The sequence below is a fragment of the Pseudorca crassidens genome, chromosome X (genome assembly GCF_039906515.1).
Source record: "Pseudorca crassidens isolate mPseCra1 chromosome X, mPseCra1.hap1, whole genome shotgun sequence".
Lineage (NCBI taxonomy): Eukaryota > Metazoa > Chordata > Mammalia > Artiodactyla > Delphinidae > Pseudorca > Pseudorca crassidens.
Genome location: NC_090317.1, coordinates 115283145 through 115298041, shown reverse-complemented (window position 1 = coordinate 115298041; position 14897 = coordinate 115283145). Strand labels below are relative to the sequence as shown.

The 14897-nt window shown below is 40.4% G+C and overlaps 1 protein-coding gene across 1 annotated transcript in view; it reads left to right on the top strand.

Moving 5' to 3' along the window:
• The window catches only part of PHEX (phosphate regulating endopeptidase X-linked), a 204981-nt gene that overhangs the window by 63738 nt on the left and 126346 nt on the right, over positions 1-14897 (top strand). Inside the window, exons 10-11 of the mRNA XM_067722956.1 lie at positions 422-515; positions 2675-2803. Of these exons, the coding sequence (XP_067579057.1) occupies positions 422-515; positions 2675-2803 (223 nt within the window). The remainder of the gene's footprint in view (positions 1-421; positions 516-2674; positions 2804-14897) is intronic.

Below are 14897 nucleotides of genomic sequence, written 5' to 3'. Positions count from 1 at the left end.
GGGTGCATATCTAGATAATTGGTATTAGCCGATATATTGCATTTTGTTTCCAAAAGGTAAGAATTCATCTTCATTTTATCAAGTCACTTAATAATTGGAAGTTCTTGACAATTTCTAGACATGAAAGGCTGGGTAACAGTGGACTCCATGTCCAGAGTGGGAAAGCAAAATGTTCACGCTGAGGCCTGGGGCTGGAATTTTCATATCATCTATCTGTATTAGGTGGTGAAAAGCAAGCCAATTTTGGTTGAGCTTATTGACACTGTATCATCTTATGTCATTTCTCAAGTGAAAGTTCTGCAGTTTTGTATGAGCAAGAGGTCCCTCCATGGAGCTTTGCCAACAGATTTTCCCAGGGTGTTCTGCAGAGCATCACATATCAAATTCAACACAACAAATGTGCTTCTCTTTCTGTTAACAGGACTGTTGCCAACTATTTGGTGTGGAGGATGGTTTATTCCAGAATTCCAAACCTAAGCAGGCGCTTTCAGTATAGGTGGCTGGAATTCTCACGGGTACGTTTTAAGAAGATTGCAATGTTACATCACTGGATAACTTCACTTGCTGGAACAGTCTGTATATTAACCAATCCAATAAAAATCATCTTCAGGGATTGGATGAAACAATTCAATTGTTTAAACAGAGGGAGTTTTGCATCTCAAACTCTATTTTTTTTGGCTTTATTTCTTTTTATTGAGGTAAACCTTACATACAGTAAGGTACACTCAAGCTCTTCTTTGATGAGGCTATATATTGAGGGCAATACTTGGGACCATCATGTTGTTTTCGTTCTCCCCTTCTTATCAGTTTATTCCCCTTTCCCCCAGTGTTTTTAAGTGGGTCATTGTAATTATAATTTTAATATTTCTTAGTGATATATTTGTAACTGTCTTTCATTTTCAGTATTCTGAATATTCAAAATATGCATGATATAAGTATTAGATGGTAAAGTTTCATCTTTAATTTAGGGGTAGAGTTTTGTCTTTAACTCTACCTTGATCTTCAGTCTTTTAATTTACCCGAATTCTACTAGGCCAAAGAGGCCTAAGTTTAGTCTCCTCTGAGAAGTGGCTCAACTGCCTGAAACACTTTTCTTCTCCCCCTCCTCACCCAGCTCTGTGATCTTTGCTCCTCTCCCACTCTTGTTCTCCTCTTAACTTACATAGGTGTTACTCTTTGTTTCAGAGGCTTTTGTCTGAGTAATTCTCTTACTAATACAGGGCTTAAGGATTTTGTGGCTTTTTTTTGTTTTAACATTTTAAGAATTTTGTGACTTTAAAAAATGTTTTAAGTTAATTTTATCTCAATTTGGAGTTAAGTAATGGCTAATTTTGTAAGCTATAATTTCATTTAACAGACATTTTAGTTACTAGAGAAAGTGATAAGTAGAGTTCTTAGTGGGTCATTACTCTTGAGTAGTAGCACAATTATTTTGGATACATTTTGGCCCTTAAAGTCACTAGAGCATTGAGCTTTATAGAGAACATCATAAAACAACTATATATGTTGAGGTCATATCAAAGGGTTAAGTTACAAAAAAGGTAGATTATATATATGTATCTCTGTGTATTTTTAACTCCCATGGATCACATAAAAGATGGTACCCAGCTGCTTTCTACCCCCACTGTGAAGAGAATAGAGAGGTGTAAGAAGTAGTTTGTGAAAATTTGAGGTTAGATATGAAGGGATGTTTCTTGAGCATAAAGTGCTAAATGTAATACTGAATTGCCAAAGAAGATTGTAGGATCTCTTTCTCTAGAAGTTTTAAAAATAGATTCATTCATTCCTTACCTCTGAGAGTGGTTGTGTTATCAGAAAGTAGAGGAAGAATAGATGAACTTCATTGTTAATCCCATTTGCTCTGAACCAACAACCTGGATCTAACATCGTTCAAGGGATGCCTCCAGCCACCATTCTCAGAGCCTCCGTCCCTTGCTGTCTGCCTTCACTTTGCATTTTGAGTGCTCCAGACTCCCAACCTGCAAGGGCAATTTAAACGATATTTATTTCTTTGCTTTCATCCCCCAAGAGTAAACCTTTGAGCCCTCCAAGTCCTGCTTTGGAGCTTCCTTACTTGTTTGTAAGTGTTTTCTTGAAATGGTTTAATTGGGACAGATGAGAAAAACATTTACATCTATTTTTTACTTGGTCACCAGTGTGTTCTGTTATGGCACAATGTAAATATGCTTCCTGGGTTGTTCATGGTGGGCATATTTTCCTGGTCTGTCTTGTGAATGTACTTCCCAGAGCAAGGAAACCCTCACTGGGCAGGAGCTTTGATCACCTACTGATGTTAGACCTTTCTTGGTAGAACTTTAGTTCTCAGTAGATGTTAACTACCATCTGGATACTTGGACAGCATCCCCTCTCATCCCTGTTAACTGCAGAAAAGCTATGCTATTGTCCAAATCCTTTGTTTAATGGGGAGAATTGGAAGGAAAGGAGGAATACATTATTATCCACTCTTAAAATATTTTCACTTAGTTTTAAATATAATGGGACAAGCAGAATATTTTTCTTCATCCGATTTTACCTTTGGTGTACTATCTGACACATGTATTTGCGTTGGGGCCTGCAGTGTTTTGTAGACAGTTTCCTTCAGGTTGTTTGAACTTTTTTTCAGTCGTTGGTTTTATCCAAGTGAAGCTCAATCTGGATCAATTATCTCCCACAGGTAATCCAGGGTACCACAACTTTGTTGCCTCAGTGGGACAAGTGTGTCAACTTTATTGAAAGTACGCTCCCTTATGTTGTTGGAAAAATGTTTGTGGATGTACACTTCCAGGAAGACAAGAAGGAGGTGGTAAGCGCTGCTCCCCAGCTGATAAAAACAAGGGCGGTTAACCAGATCTGACATGGATATGGTCAGCAGGCCAATATCAGCCTTCTAGCTCTTCCAGTGACGAATCTAGAGAACAGCTTTGCTTCGAAGAGGAATTCCTGCAGTACCATATTAATTGAAAACTCAAACTCAAATGTAGAATGTTATCATGAAAATTAAGAAAATTTAGAAATGAGAAAACAGCATGAAATCATGCCTTTAAGAGTCAGAATTTCTCCTGTAGAGATTAAATGTGTTAGGTCAATGCTTAGGAAAAAAGAGGACCTAAATAATTTTAGGATTGGATGTTTGAACTATTGTAATTACAAAAGGTAGAGATTTCTAGTCAGATTTCTTTGTTTTACAGATGAGGAAGCTGGAGACCCAGTGATGAAGTGATTTGTAATATATTTAACAACTTCTTTTTTTGCCAATTTTATTTATTTATTTTTTGTTCTTCAAAATAAGCAACTTTTTTAAAAATTGAAGTATAGTTGGGCTTCCCTGGTGGCGCAGTGGTTGAGAGTCCGCCTGCCGATGCAGGGGACGCGGGTTCGTGCCCCGGTCCGGGAAGGTCCCACATGCCGCGGAGCGGCTGGGCCCGTGAGCCATGGCCGCTGAGCCTGCGCGTCCGGAGCCTGTGCTCCGCAACGGGAGAGGCCACAACAGTGAGAGGCCCGTGTACCGCAAAAAAAAAAAAAAAAAATTGAAGTATAGTTGATTTACAATGTTGTGTTAGTTTCTGGTGTACAGCAAAGTGATACAGTTATGTGTATAATAGTTATATATATAATATATATAGTATAATGTAATAATTAGTGATGTTGAGCATCTTTTCATGTGCCTATCGGCCATCTGTGGAGAAATGTCGATTTAGGTCTTCTGCCCATTTTTTGATTGGGTTGAAAACAATTTTTTTATTGAAGTATAGTTGATTTACAGTGTATTAGTTTTGGGTATACAGCAGAGTGATTCAGTTATGCATACATATATATCTATTCTTTTTCAGATTCTTTTCCATCATAGGTTATTACGAGATATTGAGTATAATTCCCTGTGCTATACAGTAGGACCTTGTTGTTTATCTATTTTATATATATATTCGTGTGTATCTAATATATACACACTCCCAATTTATCCCTCTAATTTATCCCTAATTTATCCCTAAACTCCTAATTTATCCCTCTCCCCTTTTCCCTTTGGTAAACATAAGTTTGTTTTCTATGTCTGTGAGTCTATTTCTGTTTTGTAAATAAGTTGATTTGTATAATTTTTTTTGGATTCCACATATAAGTGATATCATATGGTATTTGTCTTTCTCTGTCTGACTTAGTTCACTTAGTATGATAATCTCTAGGTCCATCCATGTTGCTGCAAATGGCATTATTTCATTCTTTTTTATGTCTGAGTAGTATTCCATCATGTGTATATATGTGTGTGTGTGTGTGTGTGTGTGTGTACACCACATCTTCTTTATTCATTCATCCGTTGATGGACACTAGGGTTGCTTCCATGTCTCGACTGTTGTAAATAGTGCTATTATGAACATTGGGTTGCATGTATCTTTTTGAATTAGAGTTTTCTCTGGATATATGCCCAGGAGTGGGATTGCTGGGTCATATGGTAGTTCTATTTTTAGTTTTTTAAGGAACCTCCATACTGTTCTCCATAGTGGCTGCACTAATTTACATTCCCACCAACAGTGTAGGAGGGTTCCCTTTTCTCCACACCCTCTCATATTTAACAACTATTAAGTGGCTTAGAAGCAAACAAAATGCAGGGATTTTTTCCCCCCTTTCCTTATGCTGTCTTCTAAAAACTAGAGATGTGACATTTATTTCACAGAAAACACTGTCAATTTTTTTCATAAGCTTAAAAAGAAATCCTTTTATTTTGTAAATTTCTAAATATATATAGAAAGAGCATTGTAATCAACTTCCATGTACCCACGATCTGTGGCTATTTGTAATTGTCGTAGTGGTGTTAATGGACCAACCAGATAAATCCACTAATAAAAGCTGAGGTTTAATTTCATTCATTTACTCAACAAATATTTGTTGAACATCTGTTATATACTAGACACTGTTCTAGGCACTTGGGATACAACAGAGAACAAAGATCCCTGGCCTCATTGAGATGACATTCTATTGGTGAGGGTAGACAAAAAAATCAATACAGTGCATACATTAACAAGTGTATTAGAAGATGATAAAGACTCTGGAAGACAGAAGAATGAGATCAGGGTAAAGACGACAAATCGGGATTGCTGGAAGGTATGAATATGTGGGGGTGGATTGTAGGATTAAATAGGATGATCAAGGAAAGCCTCATTGTGAAGATGACATTTGGCAAAGATTTGAAGGAGGTGAGAGAATTAGATATGGCATCTATCTGGGGGAAGAGTGTTCTTAGCAGATGGAACAGTTAGTGCAAAATCCCTGAGGCAGGGATGTGCCTGGAGTGGTCAGGGAAGAGCAGGGAGGTCCACGTGGCTGGAGCAGGGTGAATGAGGGTGAGAGAAGTAGGCACTGAGGTCAGAGCAATAACAGGGATGGTGTGGCATTTTATAATCCTTGTAGAACATTGTAAGAATGTTGGCTTTTACTCTGAGTCAAGTGGGGAGCTAATGCAGGCTTTTTAGCAGAGGCCTGATGTGACTTATGTTGAGAGGATCGCCCTGGCTGCTGTGTTGAGAAGAGATTGTATCAGGTCAAGAATGGAAGCAGGGAGGCCAATTAGGAGACTATCAGAGGGACCAGGCCAGAGATGATGGTGGCTTGGACCAGGTGGTAGCTGTGGAAGCTGTGAGAAGGGGTTGCATTCTGAATACATTCTGAAAGATAGAACCAGCGCAGTTTGCTGACAGATCTGTTGAGGGATCTGAGAGTAAGAGCTCTGAGTCTGATTAAATGGAAATACGGAGGTGCTATTAACTGAGAAGAGGAATACTGTGGGGAGGATCAGGTTTGGAAGGCAGGATCAGGAGTTCAGTTTCGGCCATGTTGAATTTGAGATGTTATCAGACTTCCAGGTGGAGATGTCATGGAGGTAGTAGGGTATGAGTCTTGAGTTTAGGACAGAGGTTGGGGCTGAAGGTTGGAGGAGAGAGGAGGAGTGAAATGGTTGTCCAGGGGAGTGGGAGACTGAGTAAACTGAGGAAATGTAGTATGGCTGCTCTAGGTGAAGTTGGAGGTCATGAATTTTAAAAAGTCTCCTCATTTTGGCTGTGTTCTTCTCCATGTGTTTCAGCTACACTGGAGGAGAGGGTCTATTTTAAAATAGAAATTTCAATTTAGCTAGGTTTTTTTTTTCTGATGTACATTTTCTTTGTGAAGAATTATATTTTACAAATGGCATGAAGCACAATATCTAGGTATGATTAACTAATGTAGGGGAGGAAAAAGAATTTTTTTCTCTACTATTCTAGGTTCCTGGCTGAGACCCTCCTGTAATAAAAGATTAATAGGAGAAAACCAAATAAGTTTAATAACATGTGTACCTCTTCTACTCAGGAAAACTGAGTAACTCCCAGAAATGGCCCAAGCTACCACCTTAAATTCCAAGTCCAGCTAAAGACGAAAGAAGATGTTGAGCACTGGGAGAAGCCAGTTGTGGGCACCAGACAAAATGCAGTAAATAAGGGCATGGCTGTGATGCAGACTTAAGTCCTTGCCGTCTCCATTGCTAAGAGTTTCTAGAGATTTAGTCATGCTCCTCCTCTTGGTACAGAGAGGGAGACACCCTTACAATGGAGTTTACCCTTATAAACATTCATTTCTCTCACAAAAGGGTGATTTCTACTGTTTTCAGGACAATTCCTATGTCTGCAGCCTCTCAAAAATAATCAGCCCCAAATAATCAATATGCCAAAGGGGCATATTTGGGGATGGTATATTTTGCTTCCCTTCGCTAATAACAATCCATCGTAGTCAGTCAGATATGAATATGTAAGCACCTTGGGTGCAGGTGGTCATTAAACATTGAATTTAAAGGCAAAGAAATAAAAAAGTCTGTTAAGCCATGATAATTCCACTGGTTGGTATTATGTGTTGATATGTATTACAACTATGTATTATGTGCTGAGGTTTGCTTCGGAATGCCATACATCTAAGCACATTTACTTGGATTTTTTTCTGTCTTTTGATACTTTGGAGAATTTTATGCCAAGTTCGAGACTTTATATTTGAACCTGTAAGTACTCTTCTTGTAAATAATTCCACTGAAGAATTAATGTCTTATTTCAAAATACTGAGTATTCCCATTGTGTTTTCTTTCACTCCTTGGTCGGAGTAAATGGATTGAGAATTTATCAGATAATCACAGTGGTAACATTGTAAGCCCTGGGAAGGATATAAAAACAATTAAGGGGTAATGGAGGTGTTTTTATATAGCAGGATTTTTTTTTTGGCAGTAGAAGAATTTTAAGTAATACGAAAGGTATGTGGATTAATTTGTTTGTCTCAGTTTTGGTGTGAAAGTCCCTTTTTCATGTGTCAGGATGTGACAAGTAAAGTTGATTTTGGCACTTCCCCCCTTATTTTGATGTACGTGGGACGTGAAGGTAGTGTGATAGTTACACAGATACTCATTTATTTTACATAAAATTATTTGCCTCCCTTAAGCAGAAGCTATTTGCCTCAGGGAATACTTAAGTTGGAAACTTATAAGAGTAATATGTGGCTTTTTATAGCCGTGTTACAAGGCTCTCATCCAAGAACCACCTGGAACCACTGATTTACTTGAAAAACATTCTTTATTATTAGCTACAATCCAAAGAGAAAAACAAAAATATCCCCAATGGCACAAATTCCAGAGACACTAACTCAGAGGGGTGGGTGCCATTGTTTTATTTTCAAAAACAGTTGTTAAGCAAATGAATACAGTCAGAAGGTTAAACTTCAGATATTTCTCAAACTTTAATGTGTACAGGAATCACTGAACGATCTGGTGGTTAAAATGCAAAATCTCACTGCATTTTAACTGGGTCTGGGGTAGGACCCAAGAATTTGCATAACAAGCTCCCAAGCAGTGCTGACACTGCTGGTCTAGGGACCACACTTGGAGTAGCAAGGCCTTTGCATCATTCATGTGTTTGCAGTTACCACCAAAAAACAGCTCTGGCAATTCATGTGAGCAGGGCAGGCATTTGACTCAGGGCAGCAGTACATCGTTTGCTAAAGCCTGTTGCATTAGTGCAAGTAATCGCTTCAATTTTCAGATCATAGAAAATTTCCCCGATTCAAATTGCTTTAAGTGGACTGTGCCAAACCCCGGGTGTGAGGGCCTTCAGGCTGCTTTTTAGTTCTGCTTTTTTTGTTGTTGTTTTTTTCCTCTGAGCTATTTAGTTTTCCTTTGAAAACTGATACCTGGGTTCCTCTAAGAGACTTTGTGCTTCTCCTCAGTATTTCTGTTTTTACAGCCTCTTTTTTTTTAATAAATTTATTTTGGGGGGCTGCGTCGGGTCTTCGTTGCTGTGTGCAGGCTTTCTCTAGTTGCAGCGAGCGGGCGCTACTCTTCGATGCAATGTGTGGGCTTCTCCTTGGGGTGGCTTCTCTTGTTGTGGAGCACGGGCTCTAGGTGTGCGGGCTTCAGTAGTTGTAGCACGCGGGCTCAGTAGTTGTGGCTCGCAGGCTCAGTAGTTGTGGCTCGTGGGCTCTAGAGTGCAGGCTCAGTAGTTGTGGCACACGGGCTTCATTGCTGCACGGCATGTGGGATCTTCCCAAACCAGGGCTCAGACCCATGTCCCCTGCATTGGCAGGTGGATTGTTAACCACTGAGCCACCAGGGAAGCCCTCTGCAGCCTCTTAATGGCAAGTTGGCCCAACTGCCTCTGGTTGGCACCCTTTGTTATAGAGAGGGTGGGAGGAGCAGTTCACTTTGGGGTTTCCTTCGTAGCGGTGAAGGCATCCTCCCTCACTCCCCCAAAATACCTCTCTTCCTTTTTCATTGGGGAAAACACACAATTTTACATTACTATTTCCTTGTGACTTCCCACATGCGAGTCTGCACGTGCACACAGCCACATTCATGTACAGTCATATTTATTCACTCACACATAACAATGGGAGTTTTACAAATTTAATTAGAAACGGGAAGAATAGCATGTAGAAAAAGGAGAATCCTTCCACAGAAAGCCACCTAAAGAGGCCACATGGAACAATCTCGTGCCTATCAGATAGTGAGCCAGGGCCTTAATCCATGTGGGACTGGCTGCAGACTTTACTTGAATCAGAGGGACAGGCCAGTGGAGTGAGAGTAGGGAGTTGCAGAACTCTTTGGACGGTGGTTGTCTTTGTTACCTAAAGTAGCACTATCCAGTAGAACTCGGTATGAGCCATGTATGTAATTTTACATTTTCTACTAGCCTTATTTAAAAAGTAAAAGGAAACAGGTGAAATTAATTCTAATAATATATTTTGCTTAACCAAATATATCCAAAATATTGTCATTTCAACAAGTAATTAATGTAAAATTATTAATGCAATAGTTTGTATGCCTTATTTAACACTCAGTCTTTGAAACCCCATGCATATTTTTATAGCACATCTCAGTTCGGACTAACCCCATTTCAAGTGTTCAGTTGCCATGTGTGGCTATTGGACAGTGCCTGTCTAAAGAACTGAAGAGTTCAAGCCCTGCCTGGAGTTCAGCATGGCAGGGCTCAGTCCCTGGGTGAGTGGGTGCTAGTAGCCAGGAAGGTCCCTGAGAAGATGGAGTTGTTGGTGTCTGACCAACTGGGTTTCTCAGAGTGCTCTAATGTTGAGAGGGGAAGGACTCAAGCAACCCCACACGAGATTCATGGCCTGGGAACAGGGGTGGGAGTTGGAGTCAAGCTAGTACTTGGTGAGGATGTTTCAGATTCTCTGGGATACCAGCTTAGAGGAGGAAACAAATTCTAGACTGTACTCTGAGGTAAGCACCTTGGAGGCTTGGTTCTCATTGGCTCAGGGACCAGCTGGTGTGGAGTCTGCAAGTCAAGGATGTTCAGTGCCTGAAAGGTGCAAAGGACTGAGTCAAGGCGAAAGTCAGGGGTTCCGAGCTCAAATACCCTCACAGCCAGTGAGGAACATTAAATAACGTACAGGAGTAAAGCTGGCTGGGTGTCAGCAAAAGCCAGGGCAGGTGCAGTGATGAGTGACAGCTGACCCTGGGCCTCGGTGTCTGGGACCCAGTAGTGACGAATAGGAATGGATGTGATATTCAGGATTCAGCTCAGGCTCTTTTCATGCCGGATGCCTGCCGAGGGTTGCTCGGTTTCTGTTTTTTGTTTTTTGAGAGAAGTCAGAAATACGGACTTGTATGTGAAATATCCTACATTTTAAATCTTGGCCAATACTTTGGAGGCCAAACTGAATATGTCCCTGGGATACCATTTTGTGGCTTTTACACTAACATTTTCTCTCCAGTTTTCAGACCCAAAGTCATGACCGTGTCTGTCAGAGAACTTTTTAAGTTTTGCAATCTTATTTAGAAGATCATGCATAGTTTAAAAATACAGCATATTAGCTAATCATTTAACAGGTTGCTTTTGTGGAAAGTTATATGAAGGGTATGAAAGTAGAACTCTCTCAGAGAATCCATGGTGTATTGTCACTGTAAATAGAGATGATGGCTCTCATCCTACTGTGACAAACCCTGATCTGTAGGCTCATGACCTAAATGACAGGAGAGAGATTTAGGGGTATGTGTGTACGTGGGGAGGGATGTCTAAAGTTGGTACTTGTTTTTCTCTTCCATTTTTAAATTATTAATGATAATTTATATCTGTAACGTATGAGTAAATGCCCCAGATAGATATCAGTGTCCACGGTAGGCACACGAAGATCCCAACGATGGCTATATAATGTTTTAAAAATCTGATGATGATAATAAGGTAGCTAACTTTTACTGATATTTAGTTGGATGTCTGGTACGCATTCTGTAAGAGCTTTCGATGCGTTAACTCATTTAGTCCTCGCGGTGGCCCTGTAATTGCTATTATTGCTCTCATGTTTCCAGATGAGGGCACTGAGGCTCCAAGAGTTTAAGTAAATTCCCCGAGGTCACACGGCCTGAACATGCTTTAGGTGGGGTTCAAGTCCAAACACTCTAGCTTTAAGTCAGTGTTCTGTTCCCTTGCTTCTCTCTGAAAAACACTTGAATCTTCACCATTTTTATGACTGGCATGAGGAGACCAGTCATAATGAAGAGACTTCTTAGTGGCTTGTCCTATAATTGATTCACCCTTATCAGGAAGTTACTTATTCATGTATTAAGATCTTATACAAATAAAAGGCACATATTTCCTATTTCTTAGCATTTTAGAGGTAGGGAACAGTTGGAATAGGTTTTGCTTCTAGTAGCATTCTAATATTTTAAAGACAAATAGAGTGAAAGCTTAATCAGTTTGAGTCTAACCAGGTGACATTGCATTTTTTTGTGTTCATAGAATTTTCAGAAGAAACAGGGAAACAGTAAGAAACAAGCTGATTATCAGAGATTTCATCTAAGAGCAGCATTTGAGGTTCATCTTTGGCTCAGTCCACACACTGAGCTCAGTTTCCAGTATTTCCTACATATATCATTCTGAGGAGTGATCCCTGATGTTTGGAATGATGACCTAAGGCTCTGTAAGGTTTCTTCATCAAAACAGTCTTTAAAATGTTCACCATTGTTTTGGGTTACTAAGGCAGAAATGTAAACATACACGTCAAAGAAAAATTTTCTATCGTGTTGATGCAAAGGAGAAAAGGATCTTTCCGTTTTATGCTTTGAATTGTAGTTTCTAGAAAATTCAAGGAAATTGGAGTTCCCATTTGAACATTTTGTCTGAGCTAAGTTATTAAACCACATAATTTTATTTCATTATAGATACTCTCCCCAAATTACTTATCTTTATTCATATATCTCAGCTCTGCCAATAGGCATTTTATTGCTGTTCTCTCAAATTATCTGTTTTTGTTGTAGGGTGAACCCTATTAAAGAAAAAAATATTCTGATACTTGTTAAAATGATAAGGAAGACTTTATTCAGGAGTATTGCAAAGGATGTCAAGACTTTCCAAGTAGGTGAGAGAGATCGGGCTCAACTGTCAACATGGCAGAGACAGCTGGGGGTTGGCCAAGGAGCAGGGTGAAGGAGGCAGTGGATGGAAAATGACTAAGAGGAAACGTTCAAAGGTCAGGGGACTTTTTCTGAAGGCAGGCCAGGGTGCACAGATATCAAGGGTGGGGGATGAGGAATCTGACAGATATGGAGGGTGCTCAGATATCAAGTGTGGAGGGGGTTCTCTCTAAACTGACTTACCGGGATTCTTGGTAAAACTGGGCTGTGCGGGCCTGGCACAGGGCTTAGATGAACCTGGCTAAAGGTTGGTCAACGAGAGAGTTTTTGTCAACACTCAAATCAAAGATAAAGTCACTGGTCTCTTATTATACATGAAAACATTCTGTACGCAGAAGGTTAATTTAGTTAAAGAGGAACGAATCTTTTATTATACTTTAGATTGAGATTTTGTTAAGTGAAGAATTAAAGCTTTATTTACTGTGTAAAACAACTCACTGATTTCTCCTGTACTCTAGTAGCTGATTCCTTTTTCTCTTTATGGTAAGGACATCGTTCATGTCCCCAAGTAATGCCATGGATCACCTAGAGTATCGTCCAGTTTTCTGAGTGCTCTGGATGAGCAATTCTGGTAGTAATTCTTATCCCAAGAACGGGTTTCTCCTCCCATCCCATACTGCTGCAGCTGGTGCCGAAGACTTAAGTACCCACATGGGTCCAATTGCAGTGGTGGAGTTTGAACTTGCAACCTCCATGCACTAGGAGTTCACCTCATTAGTTAGCCAAGATAATTGAATTGATGTACTTCCATTAATATTCAAGTTCTCCAATTCCCTTGCTCACCGTTTTTCTCAGTGGTTGAATAAATGAGATGTAACTCTAACGTTAGTGGCAGAAGTCACTTGAAAGTCAGTGTCATGCATCATAGCAATGCCTTTATACCGAGGGGTTCTTGGTTCCTTACAGATGCTGTTACAAGAGTTGCTCTCAGTATAGCCATTGTACTGATAAAGATAAAGCTCCCTTCAACACAAGTCATGCAAAGTAAAGGATATTCTATCTGGCTATCAAGTGTCCCTGTTTCCGTTTGCCTAGGCAATGGTGTCAGCTATTATATCAATCAGTTTCTCTGGGTCTTTGCAGAAGATCCGTCTGAATTAAGGCAAAACAAACTGATGTGAGTTTTAAAGGGCTTTTAAAATACAGTTATAAAATATTGACCTTATTAAGAAATTACATCTGATTTTCTGAAAACTTGCATTAGCATCTCATAGCCCAGTTGTGTTCTTATCATTTGGGGCAAATTAACCTCTTTGTTTCTCTATCTTCCTGTTTATGAATGGTACACAAGGTTTTGCTGCTATAGTAATGCTGTGTAACACTCAGCCACAAAACTTCAGTGGCCTTCACCAATTAGCAGTTGATGTTGATGCACCTGGAGTGGGTTGGTGGTTCCCCTGGGCAGCTCTGCTTATTTTCGCGTGGTTTGTCTAATGTCTGGGGGTTGGCTGGTCTAGGCTGGCTTCAGCAGAGGTGGCCAGGATGACTTGGCTCTACTCCGAGTATTGTACTTCCTTCAGCCTCTAGCCTGGGCACGTTCTCATAGCGATGGCAGAGGTGCAAGTGAGCAGGCGGAGACACGTGAGGCTTCCTGAGGCCCAGGCTCAGGACTGGCATAGTGTCATGTCTGCATTCTGTTCACCAAAGCAAGCCACAAGGCCAGTCCAGAATGACAGAGCAGGGAAATAGACGCTGCCTTTTTAGTGAAAGGTCCCACAGCAAAGAGCATGGATACAGGAATGGGGGTATAGAGTTAAAAGCCATCGTTGCAGTGAATCATAGATAGGGATACAAACAGTACCTACTTCGCTGTTTTGTGACGAGGACTGAGTGAGATAATCCACGTAGAAGGCTTAGCACATGCCTGGTGCATAGTGAGTGCCCAGTGAATGTCAGCTACTGTTACTACTGTGTGCCATGCCTAAGATTAATCATGAAGAGAGAATGCATACTATCTATCAAAGAACTGTGGCAACTCTCCTGCATTGAGATCTCTTCTTTCTAATTTCTCTTCAAAAGAGTGAGTGTGAGGCAGGCACCTGGGGGATTGCTGTTCCTAGTCCTGCATATATGCCCAGTGTAGTAGCTTTCAGTTGGGATAAAGATGCTTTTATGGCTGGTGCCCTAGCCACATTCCAGAACCAGCCCTATCGTTTAATGCTTAAATCTGGCTCATAAGAGAGTCTCATGCAACTACTCAAGGAGCCAAATATAATTTCTATAACAGATCCAGGTTTCACAACTCTCTACGGGCTAAATCTTATTACAGCAAATGTCATAAGACCCCAATCCTGACAGCTGTTTTTAAGCAACCTTTGGTAAAATGACATCCAGCAAAACAAGTAATTCAGAAAGGTCATTGGGAATTCTTTTGAAATAAGTGTGGACACTACTCTTGCCCTTGTCCTTGAGTGTGCTGCCACGATGGTGACACATTTGTGCCGCCTTTCTTGTTTGTGGTCTCTATCTTTGGATAACATTGGACACTGTTGCCTTTGCCACTTATTATCGGCCACAGTCTTGTCAAGCAGATCTGATCAGGCCTGTGGGCTGCGGAGACCCTGTCCTGGAAATTCATTGGCTGAAAGAAAGCACTTAGGCCCTCCAACAGAGCCGAGTTTTGGATGTGACCAGGGAGAATTCCTTGCTGGAGGGAGTTTACCCACAGCCAAAAGCTAGACCATTATGAGACTGGTTGACTTCTAAATATTATTCTGGTTTCTGATCCGTTCCCTCGAAGAGTAGGAAAGTGGGAAACAGAAAAAGATGAGTTAGAAAATCAGAGCACAGTCTCTCTGTTCATATCCAGTAAATAGGATTTTACTCTTATTACCTCCACCCCAGCCTTATGCTTTTTGATAAGAGGACATGGTAAACTGCCCCACCAGACTGACATGCTTTATAGCATGTCTGGGGCCCAAATAGCTTGACATTTTTTTCTTTCGCCAACATTTTAAATAGCTACGCAAGTTTG